The following is a 23,575-nucleotide window of genomic DNA, read 5'->3' as shown; positions in this document are numbered from 1 at the left end:
ACTGGAAAATATTATGGCAGAAACGGCATAGAACAGTATCTTACACCATATACCAAAATAAAGTCAAAATGGGTTCATGATTTAGGTATAAAGGCTGATACTATAAGCAATGTGTTAGAGCATGGTTCTCTTTTTCTTTTTTTGGTGATCTCTGCGCTTAGCACAAATACAAAGTATGTAGGAGGCACTGAATAAATGGTGATTGAATTAGACTGGATTGTCAGTTCCTAAGCTAAGGGCTGAGGAATGGGAAAAAAGAAAAACATATCCTGCTCTTATACAGGTCAGTCTAATGGAGAGACAACATTGGAACAACTCTGTACAAACTTGTTGGGTTTTTAAAAAGTGTAGTTTTATAACTGTATCTACATAACTGGCTTCCTTTGCAGCCCTACATACCGTATTTGATGCACATAAGAGGGTCCACAGTCTTCACCAGACTACCCGGGGGTAGTAATCAAAAGTGATAACCCTAAGCTGCAGAAACGGTGCCAAGCTGCCCTGGAGATGGGAGGTCTCTACACAATGAGATACCTGCCCCTCCCCGATCCCCATCCCCAATTCCTTCAAGCGGAAAAAGCCCAGGATGCACCAGGGGAGCCCCAGCGGCTGGAAAGATTACATAATATCAAGCCCTTCGGGTAACGCCCTCTTCCCGCCTCCAAGGGAAGCTGGACGAGGGGGCTGAGGGGGACACTGGGCCTTCGGCGCGGTGCCGCGTCCTGCAGTCACCCACCGGCCTCAGCCTCCAACGCCGCCTCCCCTCTCGGTGATCCCTTTCCCCCAGGGTCCGCCTCCGTCCACCAGCTCCCCCTCAAACTCACTCTCCCTGCGTCTACACCTGCCCACTGCCTCGGTGCCCCACCCCACCCCCCAACAGCGCGCGGCCGAGCCGGAACTACACTTCCCAGGAGTCCTCGCTAGCCAGCCCTAACGACTCCTCGCCGAACCGGGCAGAGAGCCAGGGTGCAAACTTCGACGTCCAGTCGCTGGACTGCCCAATTTTGCTGCCCGCCCTAGTGGTGCGGAGCGAGGTGGGTGGGCTATGGGCGGGGCGGCGCCCAAGGCCCTCCTTATATCTGGCCAGACCACCTCGGGCTCCATTCCTCGGAGGCGGTCAACAAGATGTTGTGGCTGTGGTGGGCGCTGGCGCTGGCGGCCGGGGTCGCGCTGCTCGTGACCCGGGTCCGGAGGTTCGTGGGCGGCGGCGGCCCGAACCCCTTCGCGAAAGACGTGAGGAGGCCGCGGGAGCCGCTGGTGACCGACCGGGAGGCCCGCAAGAGAGTCCTCAAGCAAGGTGCGAGTCCCGCGCTGTGCCTCAGTTTCCCTCTATGTAAAACCCATAGCGGAAGCGGAGGGTTGGCGGGGAGGTGGCGTGGATCCAGGCCCGACGGTTTCAGAGCGTGTCACCGGCGGGACCCACTCCCGCAAGGATCTGTGACTTTGAGCGAGGCACCCCCGCCCACGGCCCCAGTTTCCCCACAGGTCAGACTAGGGTGTAGCCCTGAGCCCCCCAGAGGGGCTGTCGGGGCCGGACGTGGACAAGCTCTAAGTGTCTGGTCAGCCTGGCTCAGTGACCTCTAGCTACGAAGCCCGGCGGGCCCTCACTACGAACCACTCGCAGAGCCAGTTCTACAGAGCCCAGTTATTCCTCCCGGAGCTTGTGTCCCTCGCCCCCGGCACCGAATAGCTGCTTAATGGGCCTTCTTCATTTAGCCTTCTGCACTGTGTCATTTCACTCAAGACTTCTCTGGCGTATCTTATAGTATTGTATTTATATATCATGATTTTTCCAACCTTTCCACAGTGGATGGGCACCTCCTTAGTTTCCACCTCTTTACCATCACAAAAAAAGAGCTGGTAGAAATATTTTTGTAGGCGTGGGTCCTTCAGCTCTATGTTTGACCTTTTTGGTTATAGGCCTAGTAGTGATTAAGTAATTAAGTAATGGTAATAGTAGTAATTAAGTAATTCTTTGGGCAAGGTTCCAAATTGCTTGCCAGAATGGCTGAAGCAATTCACAGCTCTGCCAGCATGGCATTTAATGTGCCTGTGACCTTCCAACATTTGTTATTTTCCTTTTTTTATCATCTTTGCCTATCTAGTGGATGTGAGGTTGGAACCTAAAAGTTACTGTCATTTGTATTTTTCTAATTATTAGTGATTTTGAGCATTTTTCCGTATGGCCATTGACAGCTTGGGCTTCTTCCTTATTAAAATGTCTGTTTTCACCATTTATCAGTTGGGAATGGCTTTTATAAGAGGTTTGAATGAATTCCTCATAGATCTTGAAAATGAAATTCTGATCAGTGAGACTTGTTGCAAACATTCCCCCCTGTATGTTTCCCTTCTAATTTGAGTTGTATTGGCTTTGTTATCCAAAAACCTTTTAATTTTATGTAATCAAAATTGTCTGTTTTGGATCCTCTCTGGCCCCCATTTGTTCACGAGTTCTTCCCCATCCATAGACCTAAAAAGTCATTTCTTTCTTGCTCCCCAGATTGTTTATGATGCTATCCTTAATGTCTCTAAGTTATGTATCCATCAGTGATCTCTTAATCATCAGATCTTGTGGCCTATTCCTCCGTGGCCTTTCTTGGAAGGTATTGACCACCTTCTCCTCCTGTAAAGTCTCTTCTCTCAGATGTTCTGGCACTGCTTTCTCCTGGTTCTGCTCCAACCTGACTACTCCTCCATCCCTGTGGCTGGATCTTCATTCCTGTCCCACCTACTACCTCTTGGTGTCCCCAGAGCTCTGCCTTGGGGCCTCTTCTTCCTCTGTACTCTCTCACTTGGAGATCTCATCAGCTCCCATGGTTTAGTGATCACCTCTCTGCACATGACTGCTGCATCTCCAGATCCAGCCCTAGTCTCCTGAGCCCCAGCCCTATACCACCAACTGCCTATTAGACATTACAAAGAGGAGATCCCATGGGCATCTCAAATCTAGCTTGTCCAAAACTGACCTCACTCTCTTTCTGCCCAACATACCCATCTTTTGAACTTTCCTGTTTCTTTTGAGGGAACTACCGTCCACCTTTCTAGGCTCCCAGGCTTGCAGGCACAGCATCATCCTTGATTCCTCACCTTAATTACCAATCAGTCATCCAATCTTAGTGTTGTCCTCCTCATTCCATCTCTTCTATGGTTTCCTTTCTCTCTGCTCTGGCCATCACCCCAGTTTAGACCATCCTCACCTCTTGCCTCTACCATTGTAGCCTTCTAATTGATCTCCCTGCCTCAAGTGTCTTCCTACTCTAATTTATCCTCCATTCAGCTACCAAAGCGATTTTCCTGAAGCTTGGGTCTGATCATCTTCTCTTCTCCCTTCCCCTCTCCCTGACCCTATCCTTCCCTGATTCAGTAGACTCCAAGGGCGCCCTGTTACTTCTAGGATCACATGCTAATTCCTCCGTTTGGCCTGTAAAGCTCTTCATAACTAGGCCCCTTCCTAACATTCCATGCTTCTTGTCCCCTTCACACACTCTACAGCTATTCTAGCCATGCTGGATACTTGCTGCTCCTCATTTAACAATAACACAATAGTTCTCCTTTATGTAGCGCTTGCTGTGTGCCAGGCCCTGTGCTGAGCCCTTCACAGATATTATTTCATTGGATCCTCACAATCCTGGGAAGTAGGGACTCTATTATCCCCATTTTGCAGATGAGGAAACTGAAGCAAACAGGTTATATAACATGCCCAAGGTCACACTAAAGTTACTAAGTGTCTGAGGCCAGATTTGAACTCAGCTTTTCCTGACTCCAGGTCCAGCTCTTTCCAATCAGTGATGCTCCATCTCCTCGCTGCCTCCACACTGGCTGTTCCACCAACCAAGAATGTTCACCCTCCTCAATGCAGCCTCTTATGCTCCAATGTCACCTTTTTAAGGGGGCCTTTTCCTTGTCTCCCAGCTCCCTCCAAGGTTACCTTCCATCTACTCCTTACGTACCTATATCTGTACAAGTTGTTTCATCCATTTAACTATCCCCTCCTCAAAGGCAGGGCTGCTTTTCTTGTACCCTCAGCACTTAGCAGAGGACCTGACACATGGTAGGCCCTTAATTGATACTTTTTTGATTTTCGACTGAGTCCAAGGCCAGCACTGTCTCCTGACTTCCAAGCCTCATCTCTGTTTCCAGAATGAGAGACCAGGGGGAGGTCACACCTATTCAGTTATTAAGGCTAGGTAAGAAATGGGGCAGAGAATGGCCTCTTTTACCTAATCCGGAAAAAAAAAGTCAATCTGGGAGGGGAAGACCCAGGATCTTATCTCTTGTTTGGACTCCAGGTTCTAAACTCACCTCTCAACTGCTGTTATCTGATGAGTCAGGTCCTCATTAGGTATGGGAAAATTTTCATTGGAATAGACTATGCCAGTTCAGATTACATATCTCACTCTCCTTGAGACAGAGGGTCAGTGCCTGTACTTGTGGCTTTTCTCATTGTACGTGGCCAGAGATGTTCGCTTAGATTCCTGTTCCACCTCCCACTCATCTAATGCTGTCTCAGAGATCAACATGCCATCTCTCCCACACTTTCTTTCACAGCTTTCTCTGCCAGTCGTGTGCCAGACCACCTGGATGCTGTGGTGATTGGGAGTGGCATCGGGGGCCTGGCAGCAGCGGCCATCCTCGCCAAAGCAGGAAAGCGAGTCCTGGTGCTGGAGCAGCACACCAAGGCAGGCGGCTGCTGTCATACCTTTAGTGAAAATGGTCTGGAGTTTGACACAGGTAAAGTAGGTCTGTTTCCGGGCATACCTGAGGGTGGCAACACAGGCTAGGGAAGAGGATACAGAACTCAAGAGTGCTGGAGGCCAAAGCTGGGTTCTGCCTCCTACTGCCTCCCTGGGCCTCAGTTTCCTTATTTGTAAAATGAGGAAGATGAGACCAGTTGGCCTCTGAGGTCCCTTCCACCTCCAGACTAATGATCTTAAAGTTCTGCTACGGTGGCACCAGGTGACTTGGATTGGGAGTTAGAGGAAACCAGACGGAAGGTGACACTAGGCATCCTCATTGGTTTAGTGAGTCCCTCTCCTTAATAGACTCTCTTTTTTTCTTTCAGTACACAAGAATTCTCTGTAGCCTTGTTCATGGTTTGTCTTATAGACCAGACAGGGAGATTTCCTTAGAGCAGGGGAGGTTATCCTTACTTCTGGGTCAAGTCCAGGCAACAAGCCTTTTATTAGAATTCTAACTCTGGGCCAGGTCCAGTACTAAGCACTAGGGACATAAATACCAGCTAAAAGACAGTCCCTGCCTTCAGAGCTTACATTCTAATGGGGAGAGGGGCTGGGGTGGAATGGGCTGGAGCCTGGCTGAGCTGGGCCCTTCCTCAAAATGGAGGAGAGAAGGGGACCCTGGGAGGGTGGCTCAGGCAGAGAAGGGAGCTGAGTCACTGGGGGCAAAGTCTGGAGAATGAAGTGGCCAGACTGGGACCCTTCTCATAGTGAAGGCTCTGAGAGTTCAACAGTGAGAGAAGACAGCCAAACAGCAGTGGCAGAGTGTGGAGAGTAAAAAACAAAACAAAACAAAGCCACGCTTTTATTAAGTGCCTGCTGTGTGCCAGGCACTCTGCTAAGCCCTTACAACTATATTATCTCATGTGATCCTCACAACAACCCTGGGAAGTAGGTGCTAGTATGATCCGCATTTGACAGATGAGGAAACTGAGGCAAACAGAGATTAAGTGACTCACCCAGGATCACACAGCTCATAAGTGTTTGAGCCAAGATTTGAACTCAAGTCTTCCTGACTTCAGGCCCAGCTCTTTGTCCAGTGCACCACTGAGCTGCCAAGTGAAGGACAGCTGGTCTGGGGCTTTCCTGTTACCAAAGGGTGATCCCAGGGTTGATCTATATGAGGGGAAGTTTGGGAGCTTCCAGCCACCTTCATGTGACTTTCCTTCTTTCTCTACCTCTGTGGGGTTATGCTCAGCAGCATACCCATTCTATACCACTCTTTGACAGGAATCCATTATATTGGGCAGTTGAAAGAGGGCAGCTTTAACCGCTTCCTCTTGGACCAGATCACGGAGGGGCAGCTGGACTGGGCTCCCATGGACTCCCCCTTTGACATCGTGGTGCTGGAGGGACCCAGTGGCAGAAAGGAGTTCCCCATGTACGCTGGGGAGAAAGCCTATATTCGGGGCCTCAAGGAAAAGTTTCCTCATGAAGAAGCCGCCATTGACAAGTACATGAACATGGTGAAGGTAAGACTGGGCTGAGCTGGGAGGCTCCTCCCCATCTGCAGAGACCCAGGAAGGGCCAGCATTGACCTACAGGGGGAAAGTGGAGATGGAGGAGGGACAAGACTTCTGGCCCCAGCTGCTTCTCATCAGGACATTGGATATTTGCCTGACACCCCCAAGCCATGGCCTTGGGGATTTCCTCCTTTACAAGCACTGAGGGCTCCCATGAAGATACACTGGTGGGCAGGAAAGTCTTAGCCCCTAACAAGTCACTAACAGCTGTCTGCCTCAGTGTCCTCTTCTGTAAAATGAAGATAATATTAGCACCTACCTCCCAGGGTTGTCCTAAAGATCAAATGAGATAATCCTTGTAAAGCATTAGCCCTGTGCCTGGAGCATAGTAGGTGCCATCTAAAACCTGTTATTTTAGTAGGCTCTAGTTTATTAGATTAGCTCCTGTCACCTCACAGGGTCCTGAAGAAAGGGAATTTGATGGAGGGAAGGAAGGCTCAGGCCAGGTTGGGGGCATTGAACACTGCTGTGGAGAATGAGTCATCTGTGGTCTGTGGGCAGTTAGGGTGGGAAGGGGCACAGCCTGAGGGCACTGGACAGAGGGGGAGAGGGCCATGAACAGGAAGAAGAGCCCAAAGCGGTGGTGGAAAAACCCTAAAACAAACATCCTACACTCCCCAGTTTTACCTTCAGTAGATCAGGGCAGGGCTCAGGTCACTGTGTTGCCCTGGGAACAGCATTGGTTCTTAGTAAGGATTAATGAGTAAAATGTTCAAAATGCAGATCTTTCTAAGAATGATTTGGGAAGTGCTGGGAGGGACCCCCCCTCCTTTAAAGTCAGGCTATGCTTCTTCCCACCTGCTTAGTGATTGAGATCTGGCCCATGTCAACGGGGCCTCAGCTCTTTGGGCTGGCAGGGCCAGGAATGCAGTAACTTCTTTCTGCCTGGGGTCCTTTCTTTCTCCAGGAGGTGGCAAAAGGATCCTCTCATATGGCCATGCTGAAGCTCATCCCTTTGCCCATGGTGAAGCTTTTGGACAAGTTTGGGGTGCTGGCCTTTTTCTCCCCTTTCTTTAGAGCAGCCACCCAGAGCTTAGCGGACGTGCTCAACCAGCTGCCTGCCTCCCCGGAGCTCAAAACCGTGCTCAGCTATATCTTTCCCACCTATGGTATGGACGTTGGGCTCTGGGAACACTGGGAGCAGCCAGGTGGGGAGGGGGCAGCCTTTGTGAACAGACTGCTTGTCTCTTGGCTCTCCTTGCTTTGCTGGCATTGGAGGGAAGAGGAGTTTATACTTGTAGCCCCCAAGAGCCTGTTAACAAGACGGCTCGTCTTTTGTGCGTCACTAGGTGTTGCATTGCACAGAGTGCTGGGTCTTGAGTCAGGAAGACCTCAGTTCAAATCTAGCTTCAGATATTTACTAGCTGTGTGACCCCAAGCAAGTCACTCAACCTCTGTTTTCCTCAGTTTACACAGCTATAAAATGGGGATCATAAGAGCATCTACCTCCTAGGGTCGTTGTGAGGAACAATGAGTTCATATTTGTAAATGGCTAAGTACAGTGCCTGGCACATGGCTGATGCTGTATAATTCTACCTATCTTCATTATTCTTATTGTCACTCTGCCACCTTGAATGGGTTGTGATCTGCTGGAGGGAGGACCAACATGGATTAGATCATAAATCCATTGGCTTGAAAAGAAACTGAATTTGTCACCAGAGGAGCTGGGTTCAAGTCCAGGCTCTACCACTGAACAGCTGGGTGTAGTAACAACAGTGCTGCTAGCAGCTGTTGTGGAGGTGAAAGACCAACAGCAGGAGCACACAGGAGGGCTGCTAGCACAGGTCCTTTGATCTGCTTTTCTAAGGAAAGCAACTTTAAGGGGTTAACAGTCTTACTTTAATTAAACATACATATACCATTCACTCAGTTCAGGGGGAAGAGCCAGCACCCTGAACTTCAGAGCAAGTACAAACAGAAAATATAAACAGAGCAAAATAACACAAATCAGCACACAGGCTTCTCTCTGACCACAGCAATACAAACACAGTTACCAGAGAGAGAAGCACCAACATCTGGGTTTTCAAAGCCGGGGGGCTCCATGAGGCTACCCAGAGTCTTGTCTCATCAAATCCCAGGACACTCTTCCCAGTGAGTGAGAGCTCCCAAACAAAATGCTAACCTCAGAGTTTATATACACTTCTTCAGGATCAGAGCACTTCACACCTCTCAAGGGTTTCACACCTCTCCTGACCTAACTAGCAAACCAAGACTCAGTCAAAGGCACTTGATTGCCTTAGTGTTGAGAAGCACTCTAAAACAAGACAACAAAAAGTCCCACTTTGCTTGCCATTACACTGGGAGACCAGTAAGCACTCAGTTTACCTGTGAGCCTCAGTTTCCCTAATTGAAGTAATACTCATACTACCAGCCTACTAAATTTGTTCAGGGAGAATAGATGTGAAGTGCTTTTTAAGTCATAAAACACTCTAAATGTGACCCATTTTATTCATTCTGTTGTTGTCAAATGTCCTTGCTAATGCTTCTTCATTATGCCAGAGGAATCTTGGGTACTTGACAGCTAAGCCAGTGGAGGGCCAGCTCTGATGAGGCCCTTCTGATGGTGTCTGTTCCCTTCTCTCTACTCTCATATCCACCACTTGGTTTCCAGCCCTCATCCTCTCTTACCCAGACCATCACTGTGACCTTTGCCTTCCCACTTAGCATCTTCTACGTTGTTAAAGCACATCTGATCATATCATGCCCTTACTCAAGGGGAACTAGAAGTTGCTCATCCCATCTGGGATCAAATAGAGATTTTATTACCTATCTCTACCCTACTTTGCCAGCCTTATTAGGTGTAATTCCACTTCCTTTGCCCCCTGTGACATAGCCGAGTGCGCCTTCTTGTGACTCTCACCTGCCTTCCTTTTCTCTAGCTATCAGCTAGATGCTGGTTGAATCATTGCTAGGTCTCTAGAATTTGCCCCCACACCATTGTTGGGTTTGTCACTTGTTTGAAATCCCAACATTTGCTGACTTAATAGCTGAGTCTTCCTGTAGTTCTTATACCTTTAAGTACTTAAATGCTATTTCATTCAGCACATCACTGAATGGTCATTGTGTTAGTCAAAGTGAGACCTGGGAAAGACCTCAGCTTAAAAAGGCCACAGTCCCCCACTGCATCTGGGCCATCTCAGGTCATCCTGACCTGATCTGTGTCTTGTCACTGGACTCAGATAGCTCTCAAGGAGAGCGTGAGGCTGGTGACTTTGCAGAGCCCTGCAACACTTAAATCCAACTCACTTGCAAGTAATGACACCACTTTCCTGATGTCAAGGTCCTCTTTGAGCCTGAAGGACAAACAATGAACAAATGAATGTCACTACCCCATAAAAGTTCCTTCACTCTGTGCCCTGGAACTTTTGCTGTCCTGTGAGATGTGGCTGTCATCTTTAAATAAGCCATCATTGCAATCTTGAGGGAGAACTCTTCCATTACCACAGGTTTGGTTGGTGACAAGGTTCCCTGATAGATTACGTATTGGGGGAGATTTTGGTCCTGAAGGGATCATGCTGGCCGGTAATGTGTGAGTGCCAAACCTAAAACACTCACCTTACTTTTCTCCCACAGGTGTTCCCCCAGAGAATGCCAGTTTCTCTATGCATGCCATGCTCATCCACCACTACCTTCGTGGAGCCTTTTACCCCCAGGGAGGCTCCAGTGAAATCACTTTTCACCTTATCCCAGTGATTCAGCAGGCTGGGGGTGCAGTCCTTGCCAGGGCAACAGTGGAGAGTGTGCTCTTGGATTCTGCTGGAAAAGCCTGTGGTGAGAGCAAGCACTGTTTCAATAACTGCTTTGTGCCAGTCTCTAGGAATGCAAAGAACAATGAAATTGCCCTTACCCTCAGAGAAATTACATGCTGTCAGAGATTACATGTGCATTTCAAAATGGCATAAGGTAAAAATTTTCTGCATGGGGAAGGATGAGCCGTTGGGCGATTGACATCAGAACAGGCTTCATGTAGGGACTGGTGCTGGAGTAGAATCTGAAGAAAGCCAGGGAACCCCAGAGCCTAAGTTGAGGTGGTAGTACCTTCCAGGAAGGAGACATAACCTTGTCAAGGTTCAGTGGAAGGATGTGGGAGGTTGGGTGGGAGGTCCATCCATCAGCATGGGCCATAGGCAGCAGAATGGGGAGTAAGAGCAGAGGGAGACCACTTGTAAAGGCTGCAGAAACTGAAAAGAAGACATTTGACTTTATCCTAGAGGCATTAGAGAGCTGCTGAAATTCACCAAGAGGGGAAGGGACCTAGTGAGGCCTGCCCCCAAGGGAATTCCTTCGGCAACTGGGCTGACAGCATGTATTTGACATGGGGGGACCAATTGGGAGGTGGTTTCAGTAGTCCAGAGCTGAACTGGTGAGGGTCTAAGATAGGGTGGTGGCCGTTTGAGTTGAGAGGAGAAGGTGGATATCAGAGATATGTGGAAGTGGACATGACAGTATTCAGCACCCGATGGCTTATTTGTTGTGAGAGAGAGTGAGGAATCATTGATAATGCCAAGGTTGTGACATGAGACACAGATATTGATAATAGGTACCAGTAATTGTAAGTCATAGGTAACCATAACATGAATATGATAGGGCTCATTAGACAGGGACAGACCAAATACTAGGGGAGTTCTGAGGACGGGAATGGATTACTTTGGCAGAAAAGTTTTCATAGGATAGGTGGCATTTTCAGTATGGGTGAAATTGAGGCAGAAATAGATGGGGTTGGGGGCAGTGTGATGCCAGGAAATAGCTGAGGAGAAGGAGGGAGACCAGGGAACGGGGAGCTGGGGCTCCTGAAGAAAGCATCACCTGCTATCCAGCTCTGCTAAGGCATCTATCTCCCTGCTTAGGAGGCAAGGTGGGCCTTTGGAAGATGTATTGTGAAAGGCCCTTTGTGCTCTGCAGGGCTTCTCTTTCCTTTCTGGGCTTCCTGGACCTCATCCAGTCTCCTCTGTTTGCAGGTGTCAGCGTCAAGAAGGGCCGCGACCTGGTGAACGTCTACGCTCCCATCGTGATCTCCAGCGCAGGAATATTTAATACCTACGAGCGCTTGCTGCCTGAGAAGGCGCGCTGCTTGCCAGGTAAAAGCCGCTTGTCCTTCCCCGCTCTGCTTCCAGGCTGGCTCAGCTGTGTTCTGCAGACTCTTCTTAGGGAAGACAGGTCACTGCCTCCCTCATGCCCTCTGTCAAAGCCAGGCCTGGGGCTTGGGTGGCAGATTCCTTTGTCATGGTCCTTGAATCCCGATCATCCTCGTCCCCTTCTTGGTACACGGGTTCTTCCTCCTGTCCATGTCTCCCTCTTCTCTTGCAAGTCCGTCTGCTGGTGGCTAGCACTTCTATAGCATGTGACATTTCCACAGCACTATAGAGATATGTTCTCATTTGATCCTCAAAACAACCCTGGGAGTTAGTCACTATTATCAATCCTATTTTGAAGATGGGGAAACTGAAGCAAACAGAGGTTAAAGTGATTTGTCCAGGGTCATACAACTAGGAAATGTCTCAAGCTGGATTTGAACTCAGATTCCCGACAGAAAGCAGGGCAGGCTTGCTGACTGTTAAGCAACAGTCATTCACAGCATGCCCTTGCCCTCTGAATCTCTGCACCCCTTCATGTCACCGTGTACAGGCAGAACAGACCGTGGACAGACATTTGTAGGCCTTTGGACAGGCTGTGTACCTCCCCAAGGTCATACACACATTTTTAAATTTTGGAGAGGTAATGTCAGGTTCCAGGGGAGGCTTGTGAGGAAGGAAACATAGGAGGCTTAGTGTCCCCTTAATCAGAGGCTTAGAGGCCAGAAGGGAACTTGTTTTGGTGGGAGATGGACATGATGTTTGAGACATGTAAGATGCCCTAAATAGAACAGAGTGGCTATGAAAATTGAGAAAGGCTACAGGCATTCACTGAGCACCTACTGTGTACCTGGCACTGGGCTGGGTGCTGGAAGGGTAAGGGATTTAGAATCAGGAGACCTGCATTGAAGCTTGGGCAGTAGCTCAGTGAGCTAAAACCCACCATACTCTGAACAAGGGTGCTTGGAGGGAACAAGGGTGAAGAGACGGGCTCATAGCCCAAAGACAGTGGTATTAACACCAAGCGGCAAAGCGTTGACAGAGGAAGGAAGAAAAAGGAAGCTTCTCACAGAAGGTCAGACTTTAGCTAAGATCTGAAAGCAGCCAGGGAAGCTAAGAGGCAGAGATGGGGGGCCGGGGTCATTCCAGGGATGGGGGGTGGGAAAGTGGGACACATGGTAAAGACACCTGACATGAGAGATGGAGAGTCTTGTTTGAGGAACAGTCAGGAAGGCAGCTCATAGAACAGTATTGGGAGGATTGTTAGTATAAGACAATTGAATGGGTGGAAAGGGGTCAAGATATGACGGGCTTTCAAAGCCAAACAGGATTTTATATTTGATCGTATACATAACGGAGAATTTAGGGAATGTGAGTGACCTGGGCTGACCTGCACTGCAGGAAGGACAGTTTGACCGAGGGGAGAGTGATGGACTGAAAGGGTTAGAGACTGGAGGCAGAGAGACCTACAGGCCTTGCCCTTGTTCAGGCATGAGAGGGTGCACCATGGTGGTGGCAATGTCAGAGGGAAGGAGAGGAGTCTACAGAGATGCTATGTGCACCATGGTGGTGGCAATGTCAGAGGGAAGGAGAGGAATCTACAGAGATGCTATGGAGGTCAGATAGATGGGCCTTGGCAATGGACCAAAATGGGGGACGAGGGGATTGGAGAGTGACAGTCTGGAGACAGTGTGGGGAACTGGGAAATGGGGCTGTTCTTGGCAGTAAATGGGGGAAAGATACTGAGTTCAGTTTGGACATGTTGAGTTAACGATGTCTGTGGGACATCCAGTTCAAGATGTCCAATAGACAGTTGGTGATGTGAGACTGGAGGCCAGGAGAGAGGTCAGATCGGGACAAACAGAGCTGAGAATCATTTGTATAAAGATGATGATAGAATCCACGGGAGCTCATAAGGTCACCAAAAAAATGGTATATAGGAACAAGAGAAAAGGACCCACTGTTAATGGGCACGGCTTGGATTCAGCAAAGGAGACTGAGAAGGAGTGGTCCAACAGCTAGGAGGAGAACCAAGAGAGAGAAGGGAATCAAGGAGAAGGTGACTGACAGTGTCAGAAGCTGCAGAGAGGTTCTGAGATTTGGATTGAGAAAGACCACTGGCTTTCGCAGTTAAGAGATCATTGGTCTCTTTGGAGAGAGCAGCTGCATTTGCAGGGTGCAGTTGGAAGCCAGATTGTAGAGTTAAGAGAGGGAGAGGAGAAGAAGAGCAGGCACCTGGGGTAGATGCCTGTTGGAGTTTAGCCACGACAGGGGGAATATAGGACGACAGTTAGTGAGGATGGACAGGTCGAGTGATGATTTTTTTGAACATGGGGAGACACGGACGTGTTTGTGGGCAATAGAGAAGTCACCAGGAGACAAGGAGAGACTGGAGATAAATGAGAGGGGTGACCAGCTGGAGAGGATGGGATGGAAGGGGATCATGTGCCTTGGCGGGGAGAAAGGGCTCGTGATCAGGTGAAGCAAAGATGAGGGAGGAAATAGTGGTGGAAGACACAGGTGATGTGAGGTGAGGAGAGAAGAGAAGCTCTGAGAATGGCCTGTTTTCTCAGTGAAATGTGAGGCAAAGTCCTCAGCTGAAGTGGGGAAGGAGGTAGAGCGTTGGGCTGTGGGAAGTTCAAGGAGGGTGGAACAACTTTGGAAATGTTATGGTGAATGGGTAATGATTCCACAAAGGAGATGTAAAAGAGGGAGAGGAAATAAGCGTTTGTATGGTGCCAACTAATGATTCTCTCATTTGATGCAAACAGTGGTTAAAGTGACTTGTCCAGAGTCACACAACCAGTAAGTGTCTGATGCCACATTTGGACTCAGATCTTCCTGACTCCAGGCCCACTGTTCTATCCACTACCATCCACTCCTCTACCCAAGGCTTGGCTTGCCACAGTGAGGGCCCTATTAAGATTACGTAACACAAGCTTGTTGTGGATCCAGTCCATAGGGTTTCATGAATTTCTCATGCTTTGTTCAGCAGCACAAGAACAGGAGCAAAAGCAGGGGATGGTCACCATGATCCAAGGTCAGAGTTCATCAGGGCAAGGTCTTCCCTAGAGGAAAAGGGCAAGGGCCTAGAGAGAAGACAGTAGGGGGGAAATGATCCACCAATGGGTCAAAATGGGTAAGGGAAGAGAATGTCATCAGTGCAGGGTGATGGACTGGGAGAAATCTGATGGGACAGAAAGCAGTAGTTCAGGGTTGCAAGGGAGAGAGAGGTTCTCTCAGGTTCTATCTGTCAGATAAAGGAACTTCAGAGTTTGTGAACATGGATGTGAGGCATGTGTGGGTGATGGCAGCATCCCAGATATGACCTGTCTGTAGAGTAATGGGAAATGAATAAGCTGGAAAGAGAGGTAAGGGCGTTTGCGGAAGTATCAGCAGATATGTTGAATGCTCTTGGTGTAAGGGCAGGAGTTAAAAGAAAAAAATACAGTGAGCCAGGCACTGAACTCACTGAAGAAGGAAGGACAGCATCGTAGACGTCTGCAGACAACAGCTACCAACATCTTGATGGGGTGATAAATGTGGATTGAGTGTATCTTGCAGAAGGAAAGGTTAGTGAGACATGGAGGTAGAGGGAGAACCTGGAAGTGCCATGGGGAGCAAAGAGTTTTCCAACTCCCCTTCTAAGATCAGTGGGTGGTGGGGAACACAGCATAATGAGTGAAAGTGCAACCAGGGCTGGAAAGGGTGGCCAGAGAAGCTGGGTCACTTGGAGAGCCAGGACTCAATGAGGATGAGAAGATGGAGAGACCGGGGAAGGAAAGGTTGAGGTGAAATCTCCAGTCTTCCAGCAGGGACAGTAGAGGAGTGGAGAGTTTGGGGGTTGGAGGATTCAGGTCGGGGGGGAACATTGAGAGGGATGGGAATAAGGAGCAGTCATTGGGTGATGGAAAACAGCAGCCTGAAGTATTGAATCCCTGTGATGGGTAGTGGCTATGACTAGTGGAAGTGCCTGAATCATTGAGTAAAGATTGAAGTAGGTTAACTTTGTCCATAGGGTAGAAGGCCTCAGGTGGATTTGTCTCAGGGCTCAGGCAGCTGTGTGTGGCTGGAAAGAGAAGGGAGTGTAGGTGGTGCTTGGATGGGCCAAGCCATGTCCTGTGGAGCCATGGGTGCTGCAGATGATGCCTGCAATAACTTTGTCAGACATGGCCCCCATCCTGCCTGATCTCAGAAAAGCTTAGGAAGTCTAATTTGCTCCCTTTCATTAAGAGCTTTAATTTCTTTGCTCATTACTAATACTTTGTGCATTTATGTAAAGATATCTTAGGCCATGGCTTTTATGGTTGAAACCTTTCTAGGATTTTTGTCTTGGGCTTGTAAATTTATGAGAATTCCTCTAATATTCTTCTTCCTCTGTTGTCCCTATTCTTTCTGGTACTTAGCTTGATAGGTAAACAGGCAGTATATTTTCTCTGTCTCCTGTTTGGTTTGGGCCCAGGGGAGGAGACTAAGCATTTGTTAAGCTGGGCTGTGCTAAGGGATTTACAAATATCATCTGATTGGATCCTGGAAGGTAGGTGCTACTATTGTCCTCATTGAAAGATGAGGAAACTGAGACAGGCAGTGGTTGAGTGACTTGCCCAGGGCCCAGCACCACACAGAATTAAGTGTATGAGTCCAGATTTGAACTTAAGGCTTCCTGAGTTCAGGCCTAGCACTGTATCCACTGCATGCAACACCTAGCTACCCAGCTCTTATGAGGCGCCCTCCATCTAGGGCCAGGAGCACATCATTCCTATATTTTAAGCCATGATCCAGATATCCAAATTTAGATTCCAGACACCAGTTTCTTAAGCTGTTCCCTTCCTAAATTTGTCTCACTTTTCTAAGACTTTTCTCTACAATCAGCAGCAGGGATAAAAAAAAAACATCTAGGCCACTTAGCCTTCAGTTTCATAACTGAACGAAATAAGGAAAAAGCTTTTATTAAGAATTATGAAGTGCTGTCAAATACAAGTGAAGACAGTCTCTGCTTTCTTGGAGTTCACACTGTAATTGGGGGTACAACATAATGAGTTTGGGTGCAGGTAGATGGCAAGGCCCAAGGGTTTGGGGGGCTCTGGACAGGTGAGACAACAGTACCTAAAGGAATGGAAGGAGTAGCAGCAGATGGTCAGCCCTGGGGGCCTGGAGCAGATAGTAAGGCCCAGGAAATCTCCACATTCCTGGAATGGTCATAGCTGGTGAGACCTAACTCATCTAAAGAACATGAGCAGCCAGATGGGGTGAAGGATGGGAAGAAGTGCGAGAGCACCCCCAGGGTGGCTGGCACTGTGGCTCAAGACTTCATAATCCTTGGCAATGCTTTCTAAATCATTTTAGTCAGTTATCATTTGTCTTCACTGTAGTCACCACAAGTTTGTGGTAGTGAGGTTTGGCAAGTCTGAGAGGTTTCTCCTTCGGATATTCGATACTTGCCATGGAAAGACACCAGAACTCTGGATTAGTAATATCTGGTTGACAAATGGCTTTGTCTCTACCCCTTAGGGACTCACCAGATGCTGCTGATAGCATACCAAGGATGGGGAACCTGCGGCCTTGAGGACACATGTGGCCTTCTGGGTCCTTGGGTGCAGCCTTTTGACTGAGTCCAAGTTTTACAAAACAAATCCTTTTATTAAGGGGATTTGTTTGGATTCAGTCAAAGGGCTGCAGGCCCTAGGGGGTCACATGTGGCCTCAAGGTCACAGGCTCCCCACCCTATTGTTGCTTGGAGGACAAGTTGATGCTTCTGTCTCTTTGGGAAGAGCCTCATATCTGTTGCTTAACTTCAAGTGTCCTCCTTTGCCTTCTTCTACCCTCCAACCTCCAGACCCAGGTCAGGATTTCCCTCTGGCTCTTCAGATCCTTTCTCAAGTCCCTTGACCTTTCATGAAATATTTTAGAAAGTAGGAATAGTGTCCTGATCCACTCGGAAGCGAGGGTGTCCAGCATGCTGTCCCTCAGGCAACAGGGGTAAGTTTCAACCACCAGGCAAGCTTCCCTGAGGTCAGTGACTTTAACCCCATCTGTAGGCATATACATACATACATACATACATACACACACACATATGTACACACATATACATATGGCCACCAGTCTGTCTCTGGGTGCTGAGGTCACTGGTCTTTTTGACAGGTATACAGACCCAGCTGGGAATGGTGCAGCACGGCATGTCTACACTTAGTATCTTCATCTGCCTCCAGGGCTCCAAGAGTGACCTGGGTCTGGAAGCCAAGAACCGTTATGTCTACTTTGACACAGACATCGACAAGGCGTAAGACCTAAAGGAGAGCTGGGGCTAGGGGCGGAGGGTAGCCATTGATCCTCCTCCTGTTTCCTAAAAGCTAGGCAGAAAAGGGGTCCCAAACTGATTCAGAGGCCCAGGGTCTCCACAGCCAGTTGCTCACTCTTCCTCTTTGAGGTCAGATCTCCTTCTAGAAGCTCCTGTATCTTTTTTCTCCTTCCATCTCCTAAGCTATCTTCCTCTTTCCTTTGGTGCCAGGATCAGTTGTTGGTTTTACCTGTTTAAGTTGTCTCTGTCAGCATTTTTGGATGCAAGGAATCTGTCCAGCTCCTCTTCTACTTAACTGTCCTATTTGGGGAGAATGACTCCTGTCCCCTTCTTTTGAGAGGGTTAAGACACCACCTCCGAGTGTGGCTCCATTGATTCAAACTGTAGAGGAACCAGTCATGTGGGTGATCTCTTCTTTCCTCCCCACAGGATGGAGAGATACCACTCCCTATCCAGGGATGAAGCTGTGGCACACATTCCCTTTTTCTACATCACCTCAGCATCATCCAAAGACCCAACATGGGAGAAGAGGTTCCCAGGTGGGACAGAGGCCATGGAAGAGGGGAAAGGAAGAGGGAGGATAGGCCCAGCACCAAGCATAGTGACCAAAACTCTATCTCCACAGACAAATCAACAATGATGATGTTGTTGCCTGCCCGCTATGAGTGGTTTGAGGAATGGCAGGATGAGCCCCAGGGCAAGAGAGGGAGTGATTATGAGGCCCTGAAGAACTCCTTCATTGATGCTTCCATGTCTGTTTTGATGAAACTTTATCCTCAGTTGGAGGGGAAGGTACTGGAGTGAGTGGGAAGAGGGAAAAGAGGGTGGGTCATGTAAGTGAGTGGTAGAGAGGAAGCTCAACCTTTACAATCTCCCTCCTTATCTTGGTACAAGAGAGAGGGGTCCTAAAGGAATGTCACACTGTGGGTAAGGGGATATAGCCACATGCACCCATTGGTTTGACTCACCTTGGAGTAGTGTAGACAGACTGGAGAGAATGAAGAGAACACAGATGCTGGAGTCTGAGGCCACTATTGGATTTCCTCACCTCTGCTACCTTCCTCACCTTCTCAGGTGGAGAGTGTTTCAGCAGGGTCACCATTGAGCAATAAGTTCTTTCTGGCTGCCCCCCGTGGAGAGCTCTATGGGGTTGACCATGACCTGAGCCGTCTCCAACCCCAAGTAATAGCTGCAATGAGGACCCAGAGCCCCATCCCCAATCTCTACCTAACAGGTATGCTCCTTCACTCTGCAGAGATTTCTGCTGTCCCTAAGTACCCTCCCCTCCCCATCCCCCCATGTGCCCCTAAACCTAAATCCCTTCACCTCTACCCAGGCCTTGCCTTTAATGTAATAAGCACATGTGAGCAGTAGGAGACATATGTGGGATCCCAGGGAAATCAGGGACATAGGCCTGCGGGAGTGATGGGGAGAAGGAACAAGGAACAAGAATATGTGGTGCCTCGAGACAGTCCCCTTGGATTTCCAGGATTAGTCTGAGCAAAGTGACCCCTTAGCACTTGGGCATGGCATAGTCCATCTTTAGCAAGGGACCATTTTGTGCTGACCTGATTAATGTCCCTAGAAGAAAAGAAAAGAGAAGAAGGTTTCTATCCCAGACCAGAACCCAGGGCCCTTCCTGTCTTGACTTCAGTGCTGGGCTGACAGACATAGTGGTACCTTGCCGCTTGGCCCAGGACTCAGGTTCACGGAAGTCTAGAACTTGAGTTGGGAAGGACTTAAGTGGACATCTTGTCCACCTCCTACAGGGGACGAATCCCCCTTATGACATGCCCACAAGTGACTGTTCATTCTCTGAGCAAAGATGTGGGGAGAACCGCCAGTCCAACCCAATCTAATCAACATTTATTTAGTGCCTACTGTGTGCCAGACCCTGTGGATAGAATCAATAAATAGAAAGATAGTCCCTGTACTCAATGAGCTCACAACCTAAAGGGCTCTCCCAGTATGCAGAAGGAGGCAGGAAAGGCAGGGGGCAGACCAAAGGGTGCCTGCTGGGGGAGCATCTTGTTCCCTGAAGTCAACACCAGACAGGCAGCAGATGCAAAGTGGAATGAACTGAGAGTCCAGTTTCTATCCTCTACAAAGTAAGGTATTGGGTGAAGTTATGTATCCCCACTCCAGCCTTCTAATCAGAGGGGAAAGGAAGCTGAGGGACCTGGTGTCCATCAAGGCTTGAGTTAGCAGCCTGGTGATGAGATAAGAAGTGATGAACTCAACCTGGGAGGGGCAGCTTGTTCCAGGCAGATGTACCCTCACCATTTTTGGATGGCTCTCCTTGTTAGGAAAGTTTGCCTGAAGTGACTCCCATGACCTTGCTTTTGCTTTTTCCTTCTAGGGCAGGATGTGCTCGCTTGTGGTTTTTTTGGGGCCCTCTATGGGGCTATATTGTGCAGCAGTGCCATCCTGCAAAGGAACTTGTACCGGGACATCATGAAGCTCCAATCCCAGGTTTCAGCTGCCATGCCCAAGAAGATGAATTAGCACAATCCAAGTGGACCCTCTATGGCAAGGGAGTCCTTGGTCCCAAATGGCCTGAGAGAGCAGGGAAGATTCCAGGACCTTTGACTCCTATTACCTGTAATGTAACCCAATACCCACTACACTGTGCCTTGTGGAAAGGAATAGCCACTCAATAAATAATAATCATTTTAGTAGTAATTGTTGGCTTGATTTTTAATGCATCCACCAAAGTGACGTTCTTTTATTTTAGACCATGGTTCTAAAAGTCAGGTTCCTTCAGCTCTGCGAGCTGAGCATAGGGAGTTATGTTGCTAGTCCTACTTCTATAACATGGATCTTTGGGATTAGGTACACAATGTGTAGTAGTAAATGACTATATAATCTAATATCTCATAAACCTAAAAATTCAAGCTTTTGGAGGTGAGAATTCACCATTTGACAAAATTTAACAAAAATTGCCAGGAAAACTGGAAAGCAGTTTGGCAAAAACTAGCCATAGACCAACACCTCACAACATATATCAAGATAAGGTTAAAATGGGTCCACAAGAAGCAGTAGTGCTTGTGGCTGCAAAGTATCAAGTGCTCTTTCTACATAAGAACCAGAGCACAGACCAGGAAAGTAGTAGCCACACCTTTCTCTGTATCACAGCACCTTGGAAACACCAAAAAATGCCAAAACCCCAGAAATAGTTCTGAAAACAGCAGTATGAAAAAGCCTGAAGTTTGAGATGGTACCTCCCTTCATCACCCGAAGTAAGCAGAGCCCAACTTTAACAAATTTAAAGTCAAGAAATAGCCTGGAAAAATCAACAAACAACAATAAGTTGTAGGAGGTAAAGCAGATTAAGGGAGGCAGTGGTCAAAAGCAAAACACTTCTGAAAAGGGATTAGGTAAGAAAGAGAAAGATAAACAGAAGAAAACTGGATGGAGAAAAATGCAGTTAGTAATTATAATCATGAATGTGAATGGGATGAACTCACCCATAAAATGGAAGCAGACAGCAGAGTGGATTAGAAATTGGAATCCCAAATATGTTGTTTACAAGAAACACTCAAAATGGAAAGACACAGGTAGAGTTAAAATAAGGGGCTGGAACAGAACCTCTTATGCTTCACCTGAAGGTAGCAGGGATAGCAATCAAACTCAGAAAAAGCAAAAGCAAAAATAGATAATTAAAAAGAGATGATCAGGGAAACTATTTTGCTAAAAGGCACCCTTGACCATGAAGTAGTAGCAATACTGAACATGTGCAGAGCATTCAAATTCTTAAAGGAAAAGTTGAATGAGTTACAGGAGGAAATAGCAGAACTGTATTAGTGGGGGACCTCAATTTTATCCTCTCAAAAGTTAGATAAATCTAACCATAAAATAAATAAAGAAGTTAAGGAGACAAATAGAATTTTAGAAGAGTTAGATATATTAAACTTCTGGAGAAAACTGAATAGGAATAGAAAGCAGTATACCTTTTCCCTAGCTGTGCATGGCCCTTTCACACATATTAGGACATAAAAACTTCACAAATGCAGAAAACAAATATTAAATGCACCCTTTTCAGACCATAATGTAATAAAAATTACATTCAACCAAAGGGCCTTGGAAGCAGAGATTAAAAACTAAAGGGGCAGGTAGATGGTACAGTGAGTAGAGCACCGGCCTTGGAGTCAGGAGGATCTGAGTTCAAATCCAGCCTCAGACACTTGGCACATGTACTAGCTGTGTGACCTTGGGCAAGTCACTTAACCCCAATTGCCCTGCCTTACCCCCTCCAAAAAAATTAATTAGAAACTAAATAATCCTAATGAATGAGTAGATCAAAGAATAAATCATAATTTCATTAAAGATAATAAAAACAGTGAGACAACACACCAAAATTCATGGATGCAGCCACAAGTAGTACTTGGGGGAAAATTATTGTCTCTAGACAAGTACCTCAGGAAAAACAGGTCATTAAATTGGGTATGCAACTTAAAAAAAACAAATTACCTGTATCAAAAATGAAAAAAGAAAATGCACCAATAATGAAGATGAAATTAAAGTAATTATTAGGAGCTTATTTTGCCCAGTTATATGCCAGTAAAACTGACAGTCTAAGTGAAATGGATTAATATTTACAAAAATAGAAATTGCCCAGATTACATAAATAACCTCGTATTAGAAAAAGACATTGAACAATCCGCAAATGGACTCCCTATGAAAAAATCCCCAGGACCAGATGAATGTACAAGTGAATACTGTCAGATATCTAAGGAACAATTAATTCCAATGATATATGAACTATTTGAAAAAACAGGTAAAGAAGGAGTTCTACCAAATTCCTTTTATAACACAAATATGGTTTTGATAACCAGGGGGAGCAAAAACAGAAAGAAAACTCTAGGCCAATTCTCTTAATGAATGTCAATGTAAAAAATTTTAAATAAAATACTACCAAGGAAATTATACAAAAATCATATGCTAGGACCAGGTGGGATTCGTACCAGGGCTGCAGGGCTGGTTCAATATTAGGAAAACTATCAGTATAATTGGCCATATCAATAAGAAAAACACCAAAAAAAAATGATTATATCAACAGATGCAGAAAAAGTTTCTAATAAAATATAATACCCATCCCTATTAAAAACAATAGAAGCCACAGGAATAAATGCAGTTTTGTTAAAATGGTAAGTGGTATCTATCTAAAACCATGAACAAGCATTATCTGTAATGGGGATAAACTAAAAGCCTTCCCAATAAAATCAAGGTGAAGTAAGGATGGCCATTATTGCCAGTGTTATTCAACATCGTATTAGAAATACTGACTATAGCAATAAGACATGAAAAAGAAATTGAAGGAATAAGAATAAGCAACAAGGAAACAAAACTATCACACTTTGCAGATGATATGATGGTAGGCTTAGAGAATCCTAGAGAATCAATTAAAAACTAGTAGAAATTTCCAACTTCAGAAAAGTTCCGGGATATTAAATAAACTCACATAAATCACGACTATTTCTATATATCACCAACAAAACTTTGCAGGAAGAGAAGGAGAAATTCCATTTAAAAATCACTGGAGACAGTATAAAATGCTTGAGAATTTACCTGCCATGACACACACAAGAACTATACGAACACAATTACAAAAAACTTTTCACATAAATAAAGATAGATCTAAACAATTGGAAAAATAATAATTGCTCATGTGTGGGCTGAGCCAATATAATAAAAATGACAATTCAACTTAATTTATTTATTCACTGCCATACCAATCAAACTACCAAAGAGTTATTTTATGGGGCTAAAAAAATAAGAAATCTAGAAAAACAAAAGGTCAAGAATATCAAGGGAATCAACTAAAAAAATATAAGAAGAAAGGTGGCTTAGCAGTAGCAGATTCAAACTTACAAAGTGGTAATCATGAAAATAATTTGGTACTGGCTAAGAAGTAGAGTGGTCAATCAGTGGGATGGATTAGAT

The 23,575-nt window shown here is 46.7% G+C and overlaps 1 protein-coding gene across 1 annotated transcript; it reads left to right on the top strand.

Annotated features, from left to right (window-relative positions):
• Nucleotides 1–935: 935 nt before the first annotated feature.
• On the top strand, nt 936–20,314 carry LOC118843197 (all-trans-retinol 13,14-reductase-like). Its single transcript, XM_036750684.1, has 11 exons — nt 936–1,297; nt 4,549–4,731; nt 5,967–6,208; nt 7,167–7,368; nt 9,833–10,030; nt 11,218–11,337; nt 17,476–17,614; nt 18,062–18,171; nt 18,258–18,424; nt 18,707–18,866; nt 19,992–20,314. Exons 1-11 carry the CDS (start codon nt 1,126–1,128, stop codon nt 20,135–20,137), a joined length of 1,839 nt encoding a protein of 612 aa, XP_036606579.1. The 5' UTR covers nt 936–1,125; the 3' UTR covers nt 20,138–20,314.
• Nucleotides 20,315–23,575: the final 3,261 nt, after the last annotated feature.

This window comes from Trichosurus vulpecula, chromosome 3 (assembly GCF_011100635.1).
Source record: "Trichosurus vulpecula isolate mTriVul1 chromosome 3, mTriVul1.pri, whole genome shotgun sequence".
NCBI classification, from domain to species: Eukaryota; Metazoa; Chordata; class Mammalia; order Diprotodontia; family Phalangeridae; genus Trichosurus; species Trichosurus vulpecula.
This window is presented reverse-complemented; position numbering and strand designations above follow the sequence as displayed.

Excerpts from the sequence above, each read along its gene's own strand:
- LOC118843197 (XM_036750684.1), top strand. The coding sequence starts at position 1,126 with ATGTTGTGGCTGTGGTGGGCGCTGGCGCTGGCGGCCGGGGTCGCGCTG. Across the intron at positions 11,338-17,475 it reads GAAGGCGCGCTGCTTGCCAG|GTATACAGACCCAGCTGGGA; the intron begins GTAAAAGCCGCT and ends TCTTTTTGACAG. Across the intron at positions 17,615-18,061 it reads GACACAGACATCGACAAGGC|GATGGAGAGATACCACTCCC; the intron begins GTAAGACCTAAA and ends TCCTCCCCACAG.